This window comes from Phasianus colchicus, chromosome 7 (genome assembly GCF_987193195.1).
Source record: "Phasianus colchicus chromosome 7, bPhaCol1.hap1.1, whole genome shotgun sequence".
NCBI classification, from domain to species: domain Eukaryota; kingdom Metazoa; phylum Chordata; class Aves; order Galliformes; family Phasianidae; genus Phasianus; species Phasianus colchicus.
In genome coordinates, this window is record NC_143442.1 from 29,204,974 (window position 1) to 29,224,918 (window position 19,945).

Sequence of the window (19,945 nt, forward strand, 5' to 3'; positions counted from 1 at the left end):
TAGAAGAGACATCAACCTGTCGGAGCGCATCCAGAGGAGGGCCACAGAAACGATCCATGGAATGGAACGCCTCTCCTATGAGGACGGGCTGAGAGAGCTGGGGCTGGAGAAGAGATTGCTCTTGGGAGACCCGAGAGCGGCCTTTTAAAAAGGGGAGCTACAGGAAAGAAGGGGACAGCAGACTCTTTAGCAGAGTCTGTGGTGACAGGACAAGGGGAAATGGTTTCAAGCTTAAAAATAGTAGATTAGGTTGGATATAAGGAAAAAGTCTTTTACAGTGAGTGGTGGATGCCCTGTCTCTGAAGGCTTTCAAAGCCTAGCTGGACCAGGTCCCGGCCAACCTGATCTAGCTGCACTGTCCCTGTTTATTGTGAGGCAGCTGGACTAGATGGCCTTTAAAGGTCCCTTCCAACTCTAAGGATTCTGTGATATCCCTCTTATTGGCTTCACAATACTCGTTAATGTCTCAGGTCCTGCTTCCTCTAGAAATTACCTCTGACTCCCTGCGCCACTGGAGGAAATCAGCTGAGTGAGAACGCTCAGGCTCGCTGTTCCCAGCACGGGGCCCTGCCAGCAGCAACGTGCAGCCAAAATGAAACTCAATTGCAAGTGCTGCAGAAAGGCTTTCAGGAACAGCTTCTGCACAGGGCTTTCTTATTTCAAGGTCACCCCAACCCACATCAAAGGCAATTCCGATAAGTAAGAGCACAGGAACAGCTCACTGGAGTCTCACAAATTAGAGAAGAAGGGAGCAGGTTCTCTTTTCCTCCCTAATTAAGGCTTTTAATTAAATTGCATCTTTTTCTTTTTCTTTTTCTTTTTTTTTTTTTTAAGAGGTTGTGTTCTTTCGTTGGTTTTCTTGCCAGTCAAGTGCTGCTGTACACGGAAAAGCCAGCATCAGGCCTCCATTAGCTATTTCTAAAAATAAGCCATATTAATTTGTTCCTCCAGCACCTGGTGTTTAAAGTTATTTCTTGGCAACTTCTGTTCCTGGCATTTAAACCTTTTTCACATGCAGCTGAAGTCTGACAGCAGTACTGGTTATCCTTCCCTGCCTTGCTAATAATTTGGTTGATGGCATGCAGGTGGGTCCCTCATAATTAAAAAATCCATTTTCAAAGTTTGTATTAGGTGATTTGAAAAAACAGAGCACTCCATTCAAAGGCTAAATATAAGTAGGCTGCAGAGCTCCATGAAAATATTGCATAATTTAGAGATAAAAATAGTTTTGCTTTATTCAAGCTAGACAGGATAGGTAGACTTTTACCGCAATCAGCCTAAGCTCATCTCTTCAAGTTGCATGCTCAAGTTGATTACGGAAAATTAAATTTAGTATTAATCAACCTAGGAAAGAGGAAATTACAAAAACGAAGCTAATGCATAAATCATAGAAAATAACGGTGGGAAGAGCTTCGGGAGATCATTTAATGCATCCTCATGCTTGCCCTGTGCCAAAATCACTCCCCCTCTCCCCATGCCGCTCCTGACAGCATTTGCCCAAGCGGTTCAAACATCTACATCCAAAGTCATCAGCTCTCCTGTTCCAGGCCTTTCCTCACTGCCTACCAGCTACAAGGGTTTCCTGAGTGAGCAGGAATATGACTGAGAACATCCCCTGTGCCCTCCCTGTCACAAAGGGCCTGGCCAAGGCAGCAGCAGGTGGAACAGATCAGATGCAAATGGCTGCACAGCCTACCTGGCAGGATGTGGGACTTCCCCTTCCTCTTCAGAAAAAAAAGAATAAATAAAAAAAAAAAAAAAAGAAAGAGAGAGAAATGAGAAATTCACCTGTGTATCTAAATCTCTCAATTTACAATGAAAAGCCTACACTTTGGCTGTGGCTTTCAGCTTTTCCGTTGCATTCAGCTTCTATACCAATGCTGAGTTCAGCTCCCAGCAGCTCTGCCCATCACTTCTGCTTTCACAGGTGCGATCCTACCGCCTACACAGGGCCGAAAGCAAACCATGACCACACTTAGTGAGAACTCACACATCACCACGGGGTCCCGCAACGTGCAACTGCACTGTTTTAGAGCTTGGGTTATCAATTTTTAAGCTGATTTTTCCTTTTACTTATCAGTTTCCCCTACCGCATGGCAGCTGGTCAGCACTGGAGTGCAGCAGTGCCTTGGACTTCCCCTGAGCAGCACAGACTCCGCCCCATTTCAGCTCACAGGAGGGAACTGGCTCTGAATGTAGTTTCCAGCACACAAGAATTCTCCTTCCTGAGCTCTGACAAATCCTGATGTTTTATTCCTTTCCTAATCTTGCTCCCTAGGAAATGTACAAACCTGGTCCCTGTTTATCACCTGGGAGCGTGGCTGTAGACACGGCTCTTATATCTACATTGCTTTCTTCCTGAGGGGAAAAAAAAAGAAAAACACAACAACAAAACAAAACAAGATAAACGTCAGGAATTTGGAGAAATTATAAAGCTAAACACAGTCCTTAACTGTTCCCCTTAGTCATCTCCAAACTTAATCCCTTTGAATTCCACCCTCTGTAGTTTAGTAACTCGTTCCTTAGGATTTTTTCCATCCCCACTGCAAGATGCTGTGTTCACACATATACATACGCACACAGATGCCCAGCACAGAATGGATGAAAAAGCATAAGCCCCACAAAGGGCTGCAACAAACTCAAACTCCCTGGAACCGAGAAGGGAATGAGTAACGTGACTACAGCTCAAGTCAGGAAGTGCTTCTCTGAATGACTTATTGAAGTGACGTGGGGGCAGTTGCCCCCTGCTTGGTTTTACACAGATGAAATGGGATGTGGGTACCCTGTCACAGGATCCAGGCTGCCCACAGTTTCCTGTGACACGCTAATGCTCAGCTAAGGGGAGAACCTCCTGAAGTTGATCAATGTGAGATGATTAAGAGCAAGCCCCTGGTTAATTTGGCGTGCAGAGCCACGCTGGGCTCTGGGCTCCCCTGGAGAACACTGCCAGACTGCACTCGTCGTGCTAAGAATTGCTTGGCTCACTGGCTAGAAAAAAATGGGGCAAATCTTTACAAATGCAAGAGGAGCAGGGAAAACACTGGGCCTCTGAGAACACAGCAGGGAAGCTCCAGCTGAAACACTTGAACCCGCCTCTATGAGAACAGGCAACAACTCTTAGTTTTGGGATGGTGAGGGCATTAGCTGTAGAGGACCATGGAACAACCAGTCCACGAGCAAAACGCGGGCATTAGAGCCTACAGAAACCCACTTGGGCTCAGATACGAGCTGTCAGGCTGTGACTAGCATCCTCACAATAGTCCTGTCACCTATACAGACTTCACTGACACGGGAAAGATCTCACACAGCCCACCGCATCCTTACAGAAACAGCACCCAGTGCCTATACTCTTAATAGCACTTGTGCAATACTGTAGATCTGCACAGGACTGCAGCTTGGGCAGTTTTAACTAAAGGCCAAAGCTATTCAGATGACCTGTAAACACAAGACCGAGGCATGTGATGCATAATCACTGGTTTCATGTTACTTAGCACCCCTCCTCCCCCCTTGTCCCTGTGGATGTAAATCACATGGCCTCAGCACATGTTGAAGGCTAAGTGGTGTCTCACAGTACAGGGTTGCTTTTCCACTTCAAGAAGGAACAGGAAAGACTCATTCTGAGAAAGGGCTTAAGCACACAGCAAAACTTTGCACTGCAATGTTGCTGAACTCCAGAGCAGTCCCTTTGGCATAGGGGAAGACAGCAGCACTAGTGATTTGGATAGCTGGCTGCACTGCAGACTGTGGTTTGGACAAGTGAGCATCTTCCAAGTTTCTCTTTCTGTGATCCACACTACATAAAATGAGAATAATCTAAAGGAAGGGCTGCACAGGATCTACCTAAGGAGTCCTTAGTGTTAAAAACTAACTATAGCCCTAACCAGTGGGCCCCACAAACAGGCATATAGTGTCCAAGTAATTCATGACCACTGCTTGTTTACACAGAGAAATGTTTCTGTGCAAGCCTCCATACAGCGAGGTGACAGGATCCAGATGCAAGGCAGGCTCGCAGATGCCTCTGCAAGTTGAGAGCTCTCTATGTTGACACTGACACCTCTGAGAGAAATAACTTTTTTGTATTAGGTTCACAGGAAGCTCAGAGGAACCTTGAAAAGTTGCTATGATTATTTACTTTAAGTCCATGCGACTTTTCAGGGCACAGATCTCCCCTGCAAAGAAGTAAAAATTCATTAATAAACTGAAATAGTTTCACACGAGAAACATGAAGGCAGGAATGTTACTAACCTTGAAAACACGGGGACCAGCTTCTTGTGCTTTTTTCCTCCCAACTGCAAATCAATTGTCCATTTGACAGCAAACATTTAAATTTTGCATCATTTATCGGCAGTAAACTCAATTTTGTATGTGAACAACTTCATATAATCAGCTTCATAAAAAGCCCAAATGCATAGAGCTGAAAACACCAGGTAGGTACCTCAGCATACACTGAGATTGGGTTCAGAACTATAATCAACCTTTTTTATTATTATAGAGAAACCAAGATCACCAGGATTGCAGAGATCCACAACCAAGAAATCCCAACAAATACAAAGTCACCACCGTGCTATCAATTGCACTGCTCACTTACTACAATTACAGCTGTGACTGCAAAGCACAGCTCTCACACTGTATTTGCATCTCATTTACCTTTGGAACATGTCACGTGTACTTCACAGGTTTAGAAGTCCTCCTGGCTTCCTTCTCACAAGCATATCAAACATCTTAATGCAACACCACATACAAGCTTCTCCACACGTCTATACTCTATGCAAGGTCTTATTTTTCTAAATACATAAGCAATTTGAAGTCCCTGAGTTACACATTTCCTTACACCACCTCCCCAGAATTCACTGCGTGCTTTAGGTTTACAAGTTGTCCCATATCAGCACCAGCAAGTATCCTCAGGAGGCGTGTCACCCTCCCCTGTACACAAGACAAATTTGGCAGCAGGCATCAGGAAAGCACTTGAACTGGAGACAAACAGCACACGAGTCTCCCTAGAGCTTCCTTCAGATATTTGCTGCTGCTGCCTGCTTTTTAAAAGACAGATTGGTATTTCAGAATTAAGGAACCTTTGCCCCTCAGAGGCAACTGTCAGCAAATCTTGATACAGTACCAAACATATCAAACATAACTTGTAAACAACAATAATTTAGGGATATATTCAACTAACAAGGATGACAGAGACAACTTGCAATTCAGAAATAGCCTTTTGTCACAAAATCTTTTTGGCTTGACAAAGAGAGTTAGATTTGTTTTTTAAATGGTTAGTGCAATTTTTATTTGAGAGGTCAGCTATAAGAAGAGTTAAACAGATGAATCCAGTATGACATCTCAGCTTCGAAGTTGTATTTTAAACCTGATCTGAAATATGGCACAGAACTCTTAATATCTAGACTCAAAACATTTGTAATATCAGAAATAAAACCACAGCTATTTCCCTCCCAGGAAGATTGGGGTGGGGGTTAAGTTCTAAGGGATAACTCGTATTCCATATAAAACAGAGGGACAAAAGCTCAAAGCATCAGAACAGCAGCTGTGTGCTTGGCCAGTACCTCTGCAATCAACACATCCAGCTTGATCTAATGTATAATTCATTTGGAAAAGTGAATGAAGGAAAAGTAGGCAGCCTCATCGAAGAGAGATGCAATACAGCATTTGAGAACAGTTTCTGAAACTCGTTCTTTCCTGGAGATGCAGAGTCCTGTAAAAGTAGCTCTGAGCTTTCTACACCAGGAGTAGCCACGAACACTGTTCTCCAGTGCTACCTGTATTCAGATCTGTCGCATTCCAAGCAAAGCATGAACGAGCATCCAAGCTTCTACCCAAAGCAAAAATAATCAGCGTTGCTCTCCTTGACACTGATAATGTTGTATTATTGAGAATTTTTCTTTAGAAGAGTATACAGGCTTTTGGAATCAGAGGTCAGGCCTCAAGACACTTCCGAGGTCTTTGACTTCTGTCTGCATTAATAGTTCTGATTTAGGAGGCACCACAAAGTGCTGACCACATCACTTCCTTATACTTATTGCTTCTGCAAGCTATACTCATTCTAAGGACACCTAGTTCACTACGGCATCTTTGCCCTTCTCCATCATTTCTCTTCCAATACGAAGTACTCCCACTAACTCTATTGGAAGTCAACGTACGTGCACACAGGACGTGACAAACCATTTAAGGCTCTATGGTTGACAAAGAGAAACAGAAAAATACATACACGTTACCAAAATTTGCTTCCATTTGACAAAGGGTATTGAGTTTTAATTGAGACTCTTCAAACCATTTCCCCTCAACCCTCTTTAATATCCACCTTTTCTCCCTACTCCTTTAATTTATGGGAAGACTCCCTGTGCTTCCCTAAGCGAAACAAAAATATCACATTAAGTTTGCTCCATAGACCAAAAGGTAAAAAAAAGACGACAAACTGGTTCACAGTTAACCATAAATAAAAGTGCAATAAGTGTTCAAGTAGAGTGTAGAGTTTAAGCAAGCTGTACAACCACATTTGGCATAGTCATCTTTTAAAGGCTCTGCGTGGGTCCCTCCCATTACTGACAGCAGGGGGAAGAGGCTGAACACTATTAGCTGTTGCTGGATTTACAGGTCCTCGTCCATTGCCTCTCCCACTACCTGCATAAGAATGGCCGTGATTATATGTAAATGGAAATCCACTTGATTCAGGTCCAGTTTGTAAACCATTTCCTAGAAAAGACAAAAAAAAAGGTCATCACAAGTTCCATTGGCTGAAGTCACTGTTTCCCTACACAATTTAACAACAGGGAACACAGAGTCCGCAGCAACTAACAAACTCCGAGCGCTAGAAAGAGCCTCTCTGGCTTTTCCAAGGCCCCAGTCTGTAACTTACTTTCTCTCCCCCACCCCTTCCATCCACTTCCAACTAAAGCAAGAGAGGCCACAGGAAGCTGCATGACAACTCTTTGCACAGGAGAGAGATAGGAGTCTAATGAAACTAGACTGATGCTATAGAAACACTGGCTTGTAGGTAGCACACCAAGATGTTCTGGAGACATAGCAGGGCAGAAATAAAAAAGAAACAAGCAAAAAGGAAAGCAGGCTGCACATGGCTTATTGCATCATTTCCCATTACCAGATTTCGGAATAGAAAGCTATCTTGTGAGATCCAGTCAAGAAGCAAGTCAGCTAGCACTAAGTATTCCTGAATTGGAGCCTTAAGCATCATTGTTCATGTTTTGTTTTCACCTCCTCTGAAGACTTGCCTATATAACAACTGGTTTAAATGCCCAATTGGTTCATTCTGGAAAAGGAGAAACTGGCCTAAGAAAGCACTGCCCTTCTTTGCTCAGAAGCATTTGCTTTCAAAGAAGCAAAGAAGGCTCCTAAGCGAAGTAAAATATGAAACGATAATCACATTATGAAAGAAGCAGACAGTCGCTGTTTAGAAGTTACACAGAGCTTTGGAGCAGTGAGTTATGTATCAGTTTGCAGTCATCCATCAGCAGAGCTTAGCTGTATGACACCAGGCACTGAGTCTGGGCTTTGCGTAGGCAGCCACAAATAAGGTTCCCTCTGAGCTTACACCCACTCAAGACTTTGAAGCAACTTATTCAAGCTTTAACGTTTGAATAGAGTATATTACAAAACCACAGTCAGATCAGATATTAGAATTCAGATTACCACCACTTCTATCTATTTTGAGGAACTAAGCTGGCAGGAAAACCATGGTAATTGGCAAGATTTTCAAGGCCAAGATCTCAGGGGTTTAAACAAAATGTCTCCCTTCTACTCCACTTTATGAGCAGAATTTCAAGTGCTGCCAAACTCTTTGAAAGCACCAAAACAATCCAGAATTAGTAAAATCTCTATACATGGTACAGGTACCATGAATATTCTCTCTCTTCCTCTTATAAGAGACAAACCCCAAAACCATTACTCAGGAAATGTTTGTGTTTATGTGCTTGCAGGCTCAGTCCCCACTCAAAAGACTTCCTGAAGTGTCATACACTGTTGCCACACAGTAGAATAGAACCTTAAAAATAAATTTTCATTCTCAATGACATACTTGCACTTCCACAAAATGAAAAATGACTTACCCAGTGGCCCAAAAGTACAAGAACCCATATTACTTGATGCAGAACTATTATTCTGTTCACCTTGTGCCTTCAGAGAGATATAAAAAACACGGATCAGAGAAGTTTTCATAATTTCACACAGAGGGATTATTTTCTTCCTGTGTTCTTACTGCGGCTCTATATAGAAGTTACCTGCTACTCCAGTTATTGACTTAAATCTACTTATTAGTTCAAGACCATTTTTCCAGAAGAGTCACAGTATTCATAACAAAGAGCACTTCATGGTGGAAGTCTCAGACAAGTTTAACATACCAGTTTGTTCTGTCCAACGTGTTCTGAGTTGGGCTCACTGAAGTTTGGCACTTCTGAGTATACCATGCAGAACCTGAGGAGAAATTACCATTACAGGAAAGTTCTAAAACTGTTCTTAAATTTCTCAATTCTGCTACTCAAAGAACGTTTGTTCCACACATCCCACCACCAAGAACTAATCCAGAGCCCCCTCCTTTAGAAAGGGTCAGTAGGTTTTGAAAGGCCTTGCTAGTTGTTTGATCCCTGTGTAGGATTGTGGTGAAGCTGTCACACCTATTTCTGTCAAGGAGAGGAAAGTACACATTTGCTGTAGCAAGTAAAACAGCCAGAAGAAAACAAAATGTAACAAAGAGCTCCCCTCACATCTCTCATATCTGCAGTTTTGTCCAGCACCCACTCACAAGGTCACCTGAAACACCCACCCAGCCTGCTCTCAGACTATGGCTGCCTTAGATATCTAGGGAAAACAAATACTCCCACACATTCCCATGCAGTGAGCACCCCATTACCATAACAACACAGAAAAGCCCAGAACAACATTTGGAACATCCTTTCCCATTTAAGGGGACTCTTAATAAATAGGCCCGCTAAGTAACCACGTGGGAATTATAGCACGAATAACAATTTGGATTATTAAACAACTCAGAGTTGCTATAAAGAAGTACAGCTCCTGCTGTAGACAGAACCTAGACTAAAACTCACTTCAGTCCAACCTGTCAGACTTTAAACCGCACTGGATGATAACACTGAGGCAATGACTCGGCACTAAGAAAATCTGCAGATGATTCCTCATCTAAGAGGGGGGCCATCCCATAGCACTACTTCTCCAACAACTACAAGGGTTCCTGCAGCACTGTGTAACAACAGAAGTACTCTTCTGGTTAGAAATGTTGCTATTTTACCTGTTGCCTGCCAACCGCCTCACTCCTGAGCCACAAAAAGTCACCAACTCACTTTGTAAGCTGTTTAAAGACAGTTTAATGAGGCTTGTTTCTGCTTAGATACAATTCACTCAAGTTACCTTTGTCTTCCTTCTTTGTACTTCCTCTCTCAAGCACGATAAGAGACACAACTCTTCCATCAGAACGGTAACTCAAGCTGAGTGACTAAGTCCTTTGTCATTTATACGCCATCTCATCATCACCTCACCTAAAGTCCAGACCTGTGCCATGACAGAGGCTAATCTACCTCAATACCCTTAACCAGAGAGGACTGGAAGTCACTGCAACAAATGTGGAAACTCACATCACAGGTACCCGTATTCTATCTATCCATGACCACACGACACAGTTTTGCTGGCCTAGCATTTATGTGTTGAGAGCCACCACAACTCATACTTACCACAATGCTCTGCCGAGAGCTGAACATAAAACCAGGACATGGATGTGCAATACTTACTCCCCAATTTTATGCAGCTCGCCTCCTCGTCCTGTGTAAAGCGTCAAGCACCCTTTCCACAGAGATGCATACCTGGACAAAGAGGACAAGCAAAGCAGTCTCTTAGACAAAAGAGAAACACCACTGCTGAAAAAGCAAGTAGAAATATGACATCTTCAAAGGTTGAAAGGTAGTTTAGATCAGAATTAACATCCTAAACAAGCCACAGGAACCTGAAGCGTTCTCAACTTTAGGGCACTAAAAGATTTCAATCTTCACGTTTTACCTCTAGCAAAAGTTACTGAAAGCTCAGCTGAACCCCTCGGGAATTCCAGGAGACCAGCCAACTATTCTGAGACTTGCTCATTCCATGGCTAGAGAAAACCTTGTGACCCATTCCTACAGAAAAGGCATTTTGCCAAAAGCAGGACCCATGTTACCGCTCAATGACAAGTCTCAGTTCCGGGACTTGCTACACTTCTAGTAGGAGCCAGGAAGAATCACAGAATCGCCAAGGTTGGAAAAGACCTCCAAGATCATTCAAGACCTTCAAGAATTACCTTTGTTCACTGAAGAATATAGATTTTGCTAGCAATATGTAGAATAGGAAGTGCTTTTTCAGTACCGATCCTTAGCATTTTAAGGCACAAGTCTGAACACAGTGTTCCAAGTGACATATAGAAATATACTATTAACATTTTTGGATTGCAGAAACATTCACAGGACAGAGCACAAGTGACAAATGGCTCCAGGCACTGGAATTTGGGCTTATATAAAACCTTCTGTAGAGTTATTCCTTTCAGTGAGTGGTGTCATGTAAGGATAACTAGGCAAAATTCACACTGGAAGCCTGGATGTAGTGCAAGGGACCTAAAAGGAGTATAGGCAGGTTGATCTTCCTGCAAAGGAAGCACAAGCCCCACACATTCCACCCTCAGGAGTCACTGATAATCTGGAGTCACCACTTCCTTATGTTCTGGGTCTATCTTCACAATATAGATAAGAAGCCCTCCTCCTGTCCTTTGCCTTAACAACTCATAGGCCCCCAGCAGAAGCACCAGGGAGGAGCCCCACTGGCAGAACAGGACCCTAAGAGCAGTGCAACAGTGACCTCTGCTCAGCACAAACAGTGCCATGTTGGTTTGAAGCCTGTCTTAGGGTTGTCCATTTAGAAGCAGGAGTAATGCTTTTCAGTTTGTGCTGCCACCTTACACTTTAAAGATGGTTCCCTCTGTGTTTCACCTTTAATAGCTAGTTAGCTGGACAGTCTTCATGCAGAGCACAAAGAAAAATAGAAGCAAGTGAAAAACAAAGCACACACTTACTGGGACAAGACCCAGCAAATCCTGATACCCTCCAGCACAAAATTATTCCAGGTATGTGGGTTTTGCCTCAGAAAGAGTTGGCCCTAAAACACTAAACTCAAGAACTTTGAGTTTAGAAATGCTAAGTGTAGCAGCTTCCTGTAAATGAGACAAAATCAGACAGAGATGGTAAACAACAACAGTGCCTGCTTTTGCAGAGAAATGCATCTATAACTGTTGGAAATTCAGCAGAAGAAAGGCACGTTTACATGTAAAGCCTAGCTAAGCTTTACTACTTGCAAGAATAAGTGGCTTGCGCTGGAAAGAATCAGATTACCCTACTGAACAGAGCTGAAATTTACCTCTTTCAATGGCAACATCCCACACCAAAACCAAACTGAATTAAATGTGTGTCCAGAGAACCCCATATGCCTGCTTGAAGGCATTTTTCAAATAGAAAAGCCAAACCAAAATGTACTTAGCTCGTGCAATTACACGGTCTAGAGTAGGCTTGCAATTCATGTAAACAAAGGCATGATTTAACCACCTACAAAGATGGTGGATGTCAGCTCAGATTTAATTCCTACAAGCCAAACTCCGTTCTCAACATGAAGAGATGCAATGACCCCCCCATTGGTAGCACTGAACTTTCAGAGCAGCTGCAGCAAGCCACTGTCAGGGAATGCCGCTAAGGACTATCACAACTTATTTCAATGTCAGCTATGCATAAGGCCCTATCCTGGCCCAGAGCCCTGGTTTCACTCTGCACATTTCAGTGCCCCAGCACTGCCACGTGCTCTCCACACAAGCAGGCTTCCCCAGAACCTCCTCTGCTGAGGAGTCAGCCCATTTCACAGAAAAAGCCTGCACAGGAGGAAGCAGGCACTGTTGTTTACCATCTCTGGCTTGGCAGCAAGGGTCATCCAGTTTCTTTTTAAAAATCAGGAACTACACTGAAATGTACGGTGAAGGAGCTCAGGTAACAACTCCATTGAATAACCTTCTTTTTTTTTTCATAAGCACAAATTAAAAGGAGCTTAACACGTGCTGTGGTACCACCACCTCCTGCAGTGCTGTGGGAGAAAGTATCAGTGCAATATATTCAAGGAGCAAAGTAACTAACATAAATTCAAATGAAAGCAACTGCTACTGCATAACTGGCAAAGTGAAGTGAAAAAGGATTTTTAAATTGTTGGGTTTTTCTTTGTTTACCTTACCACATCCACGAAACATGGTACGGGTGGCTTTACTGTGAGAAATCAAGTGGCACCTACCCAAACTTAGGCTCTGCAGTGTAGCCCTAGTGTGCAGGCTTACGGTGAATTTGAGAAGGCTCTCCCATGCCTGTCATTTCTGCTAAACCCACTGCAACGAAAAGCAACTTTCTGACGTTAGAGATGCTATTCCTGCCTTTCGTTGAGGAGCCGACTGCCGGGGTACAGTTCAGGCTGTGAAGATAAGCACACGGTTCTCCCTGCCCTGCTTCATTTACAGACCGGGACCGTGCGCCGCACGCACTCCCTATTACGAGAGCTCCAGAGAACAGCTCTTTCGGGCCCCAGCACAGCCGCCGTGACAAGCGCAGGCCCCTCCCACCACCTAGCAGGGCACACGCTGGCGCTGGGCAGTCCCGGGCTGGAGCGGACCGCTTTCATTTGGCAAACGGCCCCCGGGCCGCCCCAGCACACGGAGGCAGCCCGAGCGGGGCGGGCTGCGGCTCCCCACGCGGAGCACGAGCCTGCCGCCAACCCCGAGCCCTTCGTTCGGCGACAAAGGACTCCCCGGGCCGGGCGGCGACGGCCGAGGCCCCTACGCACCCTTTGGTGAGGCGGATGATGTCCCCCGGCTGGATGAGGCTGCCGATCTCGTCCCACACGGAGATGGTGATGCTGCCCGTCTTGTCGGCCACCTTGCAGGACCTCACCTCGTGCCCGTCCTTGGTCTTGGTGACGCGCCCTGCGGGAAGGAAGGGAGGGAAGGAGAGAGGAAGAGAGGGAGGGGGGAAGCGCGCTGCGGGGCACGGCGCGGCCAGGCCGCGGCTCCGCGGGACGTGGGCGGCCCGGGCGGGGCGTGCGGGCCGCCACTTACCGATCTCCAGCACAATAAAGACGACATTTAAGTTTTTCAGTCCGGGTTTTATGTCTTTTATAAAGACGTACGCATCGCTCGCCGCGCTCATGCTGCGGCCGGCGGGGGGGACGGGGCGAGCGGGGGACAGGGCCGTGCCCGCATCCCGCGGGGCGGCGGCGGCAGAGCGGGGCCGGGCGGGGGGCACCGGCAGCCCTCACACGGGACGGGGACACGGGCACCGAGGGGCTGCGAAGTCACTGGGAGGCTCGCTCGACTCCCCCACCGCTCCCCCTCCCCACCGACACAACGCACACTGCCCTCCTCCCGCTCCCGCCGGCACTGAGGCGAGCATGTGCTCCGCGCCCCTTTATATAGCGCTCGGGCGCGACCACCCGAGGGGCCGGGCGGGGGGGGCGCTGCCGAATGGAACCGTCCGGCGCACGCGGAGCGCGGGGACTGGGCAACGGGCGGGCGCGCGCCGCGCGCTGATTGGTCCGCGCAGCCGCCATTTTCCCTTTGCTCGGGCGCTTCCCGAGCGGGCGGGGTTGGGTGCTTGTAGCGAGCTTGTTCTCCGTTCGTCTCTTCTATGCCGGGAACGGCCCTGCAGCCTCACGTCCGTGGGCCGTGCAGCACGGCGGTGTTAGGAAGCGATTCGGCTCCTCCTCAGGCTGTTCTAGTGCCTGGTTGTGACACGGCCGCGTCGCACCGCAGAGGGTTCCTGGAAGGCAGCTCCCGGCGTGCTCCGGCCTCTCTCGCTGAGGGGATGGGACGCGTGTGGGAGGGCCGTGCCGCCATTACAGTGGCGTTGGTCTCCACAAAGCGCCGGTGGCTGGTGCGAGGGCTGCTGGGCACCAGTTCTGCGGGACCGGGCTTGGAGCCTTTCTGTGGCAAAGCCATGAGCCTAAGCCCTGTCCAGCACCAAAAAGAAAAAAAAAACAAAACAAAACAAAACAAAAAACTTACGAACACAGCCTGAACTCTACCAGGAGTCCCTGTGGAGAGAGAATACTCAGCATGGTGATGAGCTGAGTCACATTAAGCGATGGCAGCTTCTCAGTCACCATGGTAGCACCTCAGCCTTCACGGACAAGTTTCTGCTGGTTTCTGGCTGGTGCTGTGCCAACAGTGGCAAGTGCAGTGGCCGACAGAGCCACTGGCCACGGTGATGTGCTGTTTGGAAAAACATTACCAGTTCTACAGATAAAAATATTTGTGTCTAATGTTTGGGAAATTCTTTACAGAGAGAGTGGTGACATACTGTAACAGGCTGCCCAGAGAGGTTGTGGATGCCCCGTCCCTGGAGGTGTTCAAGGCCAGATCGGATGGGGCCCTGGGCAGCCTGGTCTAGTATTAACTGTTCTAGTATTAAATGGGGAGGTTGGTGGCCCTGCATATGGCAGGGGGGTTGAAGTTTGATGCTCCTTGAGGTTCCTTCCAACCTTGGCCGTTCTGTGATTTGGTGTATCTGTGATTCTGTCAACAGACATTGTCAGTCTTGGAAAAGAGTTTGGTCTGAGCTCTTTCACAAGTGAACATTAAAGTTGTTCATGACCACTCTGAAGGCGCTGGCATTATCAGAGTCCAGCCATAGCAGGGGTTCTTCAGGAAGGGGGCTGCAAAGCCAGGCAGGGGAGAGGCCACCAAGGGAATTGTTCATCCCCTCATCTGCACTGGCTAAAGGATTTGGAACAGAAATGTTTTACTAAGCTCTTGTGGGCTTTAAGCAAATCATCCTATGGCTCATACCGCCTTCCTGTCCGAATGTTGCATGCACCACATGTTTTACACTGAGCACAGAGTTGCCCCCAGCGGGACTGCTCCAGATAAGCATTTCACAACATTTGTTGGAGCAGAGCTCTGCTGTGGCAGAATGCATGGCCGAGCATTTCATAACTGCTGTCATCTATGGATGTGAGCTTAAAAGAATAGAATGGGAAAGCCCAAATAGCTAAGTGTGGCTGTGAAAAGGAGCGTTAGGATAGAAAGTCCTGCTGTACAGTTTAGGCAGGGAGCTATTTGACATTAGCTCGGAATTGGTATTTCCAGCTGGAGCAACGGTAGTAGAAGAAGATGTAAGGGCTGGAAGTTCTAACATGTAAATGAGACTGATGGTCTGGACTTCTTGGTCCAGCTCCTCTTGTGGCAGGCCTTGTCCAGCTCCCATCTGTGCTGGAGAAGGAAGGGACAGCAGGAATTTCATAAGGTTGCTAATCAGCATCTCCCTTCCCTTATTCCTTCTGGCCATTTTTCTCGGACCTGCTGGAAGTCTGCGTGCAGTTACGGAGCTGTGCCCTCACTGAAGTCTTCAAACAACTGGAAGAAGCCGATTTGTCTTCAAACAACTGGAAGAAGCCGATTTGCCTCCGATTTGCAGGCCCTAGTTGTTGTGAGGGACTTTAACCGCCCTCACATCTGAACCTTGGATACAATAGGGCTCAAGCAATCTGGAGAGTTCAAGAATGCACCAATGACAGCTTCGTGGCACAGGTCAAGGAGCTAATGGTGAAAGGTGCTGTTCCGGACATGATTCTTAAAAACAAGAAAGAAGAACTGGTTGGGAATGTGAAGGTGGGGTCAGCCTTGGTGGCAGTGACAATGAGATGACTGAGTTCAGGATTCTAAGAGGAGGGAGCAGGGTGAAAGGCAGGACCGCAAACTTGGTTTCAGAAGAACGAGCTTTGGCCTCTTCAAAGATCTGCTTGTAATACAGTTGTATTGTGGAATAGGTCCAGAATTGCTGGTTGATATTCAAGGATCACCTCCATGCTTAAGAAAGATCCATCCCAACAAGTATGAAATCAACTGAAGACAGCAGGAGGAAGGCAGGCAGGCTTTTCTCAGTAGTGCCCACAGACAGGACAAGAAGCTCAAACTGAGACATTTGAGATTTCTTTCTTCTTTGATTTTACTGTGAAGGTGGTCAAAAAACTGGAACAGGTTGCCCCAAGAGGGTGTCAAGTTTCCATTCATGGAAATATATATCAAAACCAAGTGGGCATGGTCCTTGGCAACCTGCTGTAGCTCACTTTGCCTGGGAGCAGTTGGACTCGGTCATCTCAAAAGTCTCCACTGACTTAAAATCCTGTGATTTCTGTGAAAAGTTTTCCTATCTGCCAAGTGCAGAAAGCAACACAAAGCTCTACTTAGATTGACGCAAGGAGTAAGAAGACAAGGTCACAAACTTCCACTGAATCAGTAAGTGGCCGGGACTGAGTTGGGAAGACAGAATCGGCCATCTTCTCTTTAATTGTCAGGGAGATATATGGTCATTCCAGGTCCATTTTAAGAAAGTGTTAACAGTGTCTCTTCCTCCACTGATGAACACTTTTGCTCTCTCTCATGAAGAAACATTTTAAATCTTTCTTCTACTTTTTTAATCAACATTCCAGTAGTCAATCCATGAGAGTGACTTTGATATTATCCAGCAGTGATTGAATGATTCCTATTTGCTGTGAAGGTGACCTGCAAAGCAAACCACATTTTATCCTCTGCTTCTTTATGATGTATAAAGAAACCAGAGTTATTATTAATTTATTTTGTTTTTCTGTCATCTTCTTTCCTGCTTTGTTTTTAAGGCTAGCCAGTTGTATCTGCAGGCAGTGAAAGCCCCAGCTTTCTGACCCTTGCGGGAGGTGTAGTCAGTTTTCCTCAAAGAGGAAAAGCACAGAGGTCATTAATGCCGGTGTATCTTCAGGCACAAGTGCTTCCAGAAGGCTTCCAACTACCCAGGAACAACAAGTTGACGTAAAAGGAAGCCCAGAAGCCATGACAGCAGTATGCAATGGGAAGAGAGAGATGTACTGTCAATATCTACAATTCCTGCAATAATCTGATCTTTAAAAATGTTAATGAGTGCCGACTGCATGAGTGGGTCACACCAAGAGACAGCACCAAAACTGTGCTTCTGTACTTCACAGGATGTCTGGGAAAGTGTGTGGCTGCAGTCAAAGCTGGAGCCTTCCTTCACAGAGGGATTTGAATCTCTCTGTGCCATTCAGCCAGTCTTACCACAATTACCAAATTCAGCCTTCAATGAATTTCTCCTGCAGGGGTTCCACAGATGCATCTAAATTCATTTTCAAGCTCATTTGCTTCCTGAAGATTTCAATTCTGTGTGCAAGATATGAGTATTTGTAAGTTAAGGTAATAGGGAGTTTTTAATCCAAAGCAAAATCAGTGTTGAGTTATTAAAAGATTTCTCAGCAATCACATATCTAGCAAAAATCCCATGCATCTGAATAGGGCTGTGATTTCACCCTCTGGAGTTATGCCAGCAGAGAAATTGGTCCAACCTTCCTCCCCACACACACAGTCTTTTCTTTCAGTTGATCAGTATTCAGTGCTGCTGGAGTCGCAGAGTAGGTCTTCCTGCAAAAAATGTGCCAGCAAGAGCTGGTGCACAGTGTTTTACAGTACGCAGAAGCCCCAAAACGCTGCCTTTCACCAAGTTTACCTCTGACATTACCTCACTTCTGACACCTTGAGCACACCATGTTTGGTCAGAGGGGTCGTGATTTCTCTGAGGAAATTCCAGAGGAATTTAGGTTTTAATTTGCCCTGTACAGCAGACAGGGAGAGCATAGGAGCTAGTGCCTTCTCACCCTTGCCTGAAGATCCAAGGAACTATGTACAACAAGTCTCAAAGATTTGAGGCCCCCTAATGCTCACTGTTGCTCTTTCTTAGGTCTCCAGTGAGTCCTATAGCAAAAGGAAACCTCATGGCCTTGCTCCTTCATCAGACAGCTTTTTACTTAAAAGGTTTCACAAGTGCAGTTGGTGGAATTCACGCTTCGGCACTGCAGCCATGCCAGAATAATCCCACTGCATCTATGAGGAACCCAGTCACAAGCAGCCAAACGAGTACAGTAACTCCTGGTGGTTTTTTGTTTTCTGTTAATTGTGTGAAAAGATGCAAGCTTCATACCGACAAAAATGCAGTGAGCCCTTAAACTAGCCATACTGTCGTGGCTGGTTGGCTAATACAAGAGAGAAATACTTAAAGTCAGGGAGGAATAGCAGTTTGAGTGGGGCACAGGGCTTTGCACAGGCCTCTCCAGTTTCCCTGGAGTGAGATGAGTCACTTGTTTCACACACATGTGGCTCAACATAGGGCAGCCAGCACTGGGAAGCTGACTGCTGTGGCTCAGAAACCCCTAAATTATCAGCAAGGCAAGCCCTTTTCCATCTGTTATAGTCAAAGGAGGCAACATTTCAAAAGGCTTTATGAATGCCTTCTATGGGGCTATTCTCTGCCGGGAGTGACTCCTGCATGAGCAGTCCCATGACATGGTCTGTGGCCGCACCACACGCCCTGAGGACCAGGAGGATCTCAGCTCTTTCTGCCCTGGGAAAGGTTTTCAGTGCAGTTTTCTGCAGACCCACCATACCATGCTGGCTGCCAGCTGGCTCCACATGGGCTGGAAGTTCAGCGTTGGCTTGCATCATCTAATGATGGCCTTCAAAAAGGATTTATGATTAGGAAGGAGCCTTTGAAGATTTAATTTGTTTTGGATTTTTTTTTTAAATGTGTTGTGTTTTTTTTTTTTAATTTTTTTTTTTTCTGAAGCAGTGTCTGCTTTTTCGTGAATGTTTTTGATATTAATAATATGAACTTACTTACACCTTTCTCAAACCTTAACACAAGCAGCAGAGTGTGTTAAGGAAGGAAAAAGAATATGTATCTTCTTCCCCATATCAGCTCCCTTGGCAGAGAAACCACATCTCAATCTCCCTGCCATGGAGCTGGATGAGGACATTAGGGCCCTTATCCTGCCCTAGACAGCCACCACTCCTCCTCTGTGACCTCCCAGCACCATCCATGTATGATCACTGTCTTCCTGATAAGATCAGGGTTTGCTACTGAGTCAGACTTGGCTGGAACACCTGGTGGAAAAAAGGGAGGCATGGTGCTGGGGTGCTGTGCTGAGTCAGTGCAGGAATGCTGGCCCTGCCCTCTGTGCAAGCAGAGCACTGGTGCTGCTGGGAACATGAGTGTGTAGGCACAGCCTCAGTAGTTCAGCTCTGTTCTAACAGCAAAAAGCAAGTCCTACACAAAATAAACAGATCTCATCATGGCAAAGTGCTTCATAAATGACTAACTGCCTTCTGCAGACTAATACAGAATCAAGCTGCTCCGGAGTAGAGCAAGTTTTTATTTTTCTCCCTTCTCCCTATGGCACCTGTAGTTGTACTCTGAGGTGCACAGCTTTGTGTCAGTGACTAACAAGTACGTAACAGTCACTGCAGGTTTCCCTGTCTTGCACTACACAGCACTACTGTTTAGGCGCTCAGAGGAGGACCTAGGATCCATACACCTGGCCCCAAGTGGATCAGCAGATAAGTGTGTTTTTCAGTGCATCAGATCTGCCAACACAGTATGTTTCAAGTGCTAGTGGCAACACAAAGTGGTTTTGTACCACAGCTTTTACACTTCCACCTCCATGTTACGACCATATGCAAAATCAGTGTTCCAGCCCAGCTGGGATAATAAAGGAAATAATTTCTCCTGAAACCCACACATGAACATGAAATACATGAGTAATAGTTCTTTCTGATTTATCACTTCTGGGAAGGTACTATTTAAAACAAACCAAGCCAGTTCATGATATTTTAAATCATGGAGAGAAAAAAAAAAAAAAAGTAGGGGAAAAAAAAGCCTTACTCATAGCAATAAGAGATCTGTGGGAACTGATTTACTGCAGCTTAGTAGAATAAGACAGCCAAGCTGCTCTGACATTGCGCTTATGAGGAAAAGAGCACTCCCGCTCCTCCTGATGACACAGAAACTCCTGCTGTGAAGACTGTGAAACAGGACATCAGATTGCAAATTCA

General features: G+C 45.9%; 1 protein-coding gene across 1 annotated transcript; it reads right to left on the reverse strand.

The window, feature by feature from the left end:
- Positions 1-799: 799 nt before the first annotated feature.
- NABP1 (nucleic acid binding protein 1) lies at positions 800-13,467 on the reverse strand. The gene is made up of 6 exons (XM_031604443.2): positions 13,133-13,467; positions 12,862-13,000; positions 9,762-9,833; positions 8,364-8,436; positions 8,073-8,139; positions 800-6,702 (listed from the first exon to the last, which is right to left on the reverse strand). Exons 1-6 carry the CDS (start codon positions 13,221-13,223, stop codon positions 6,515-6,517), a joined length of 630 nt encoding a protein of 209 aa, XP_031460303.1. The 5' UTR covers positions 13,224-13,467; the 3' UTR covers positions 800-6,514.
- Positions 13,468-19,945: the final 6,478 nt, after the last annotated feature.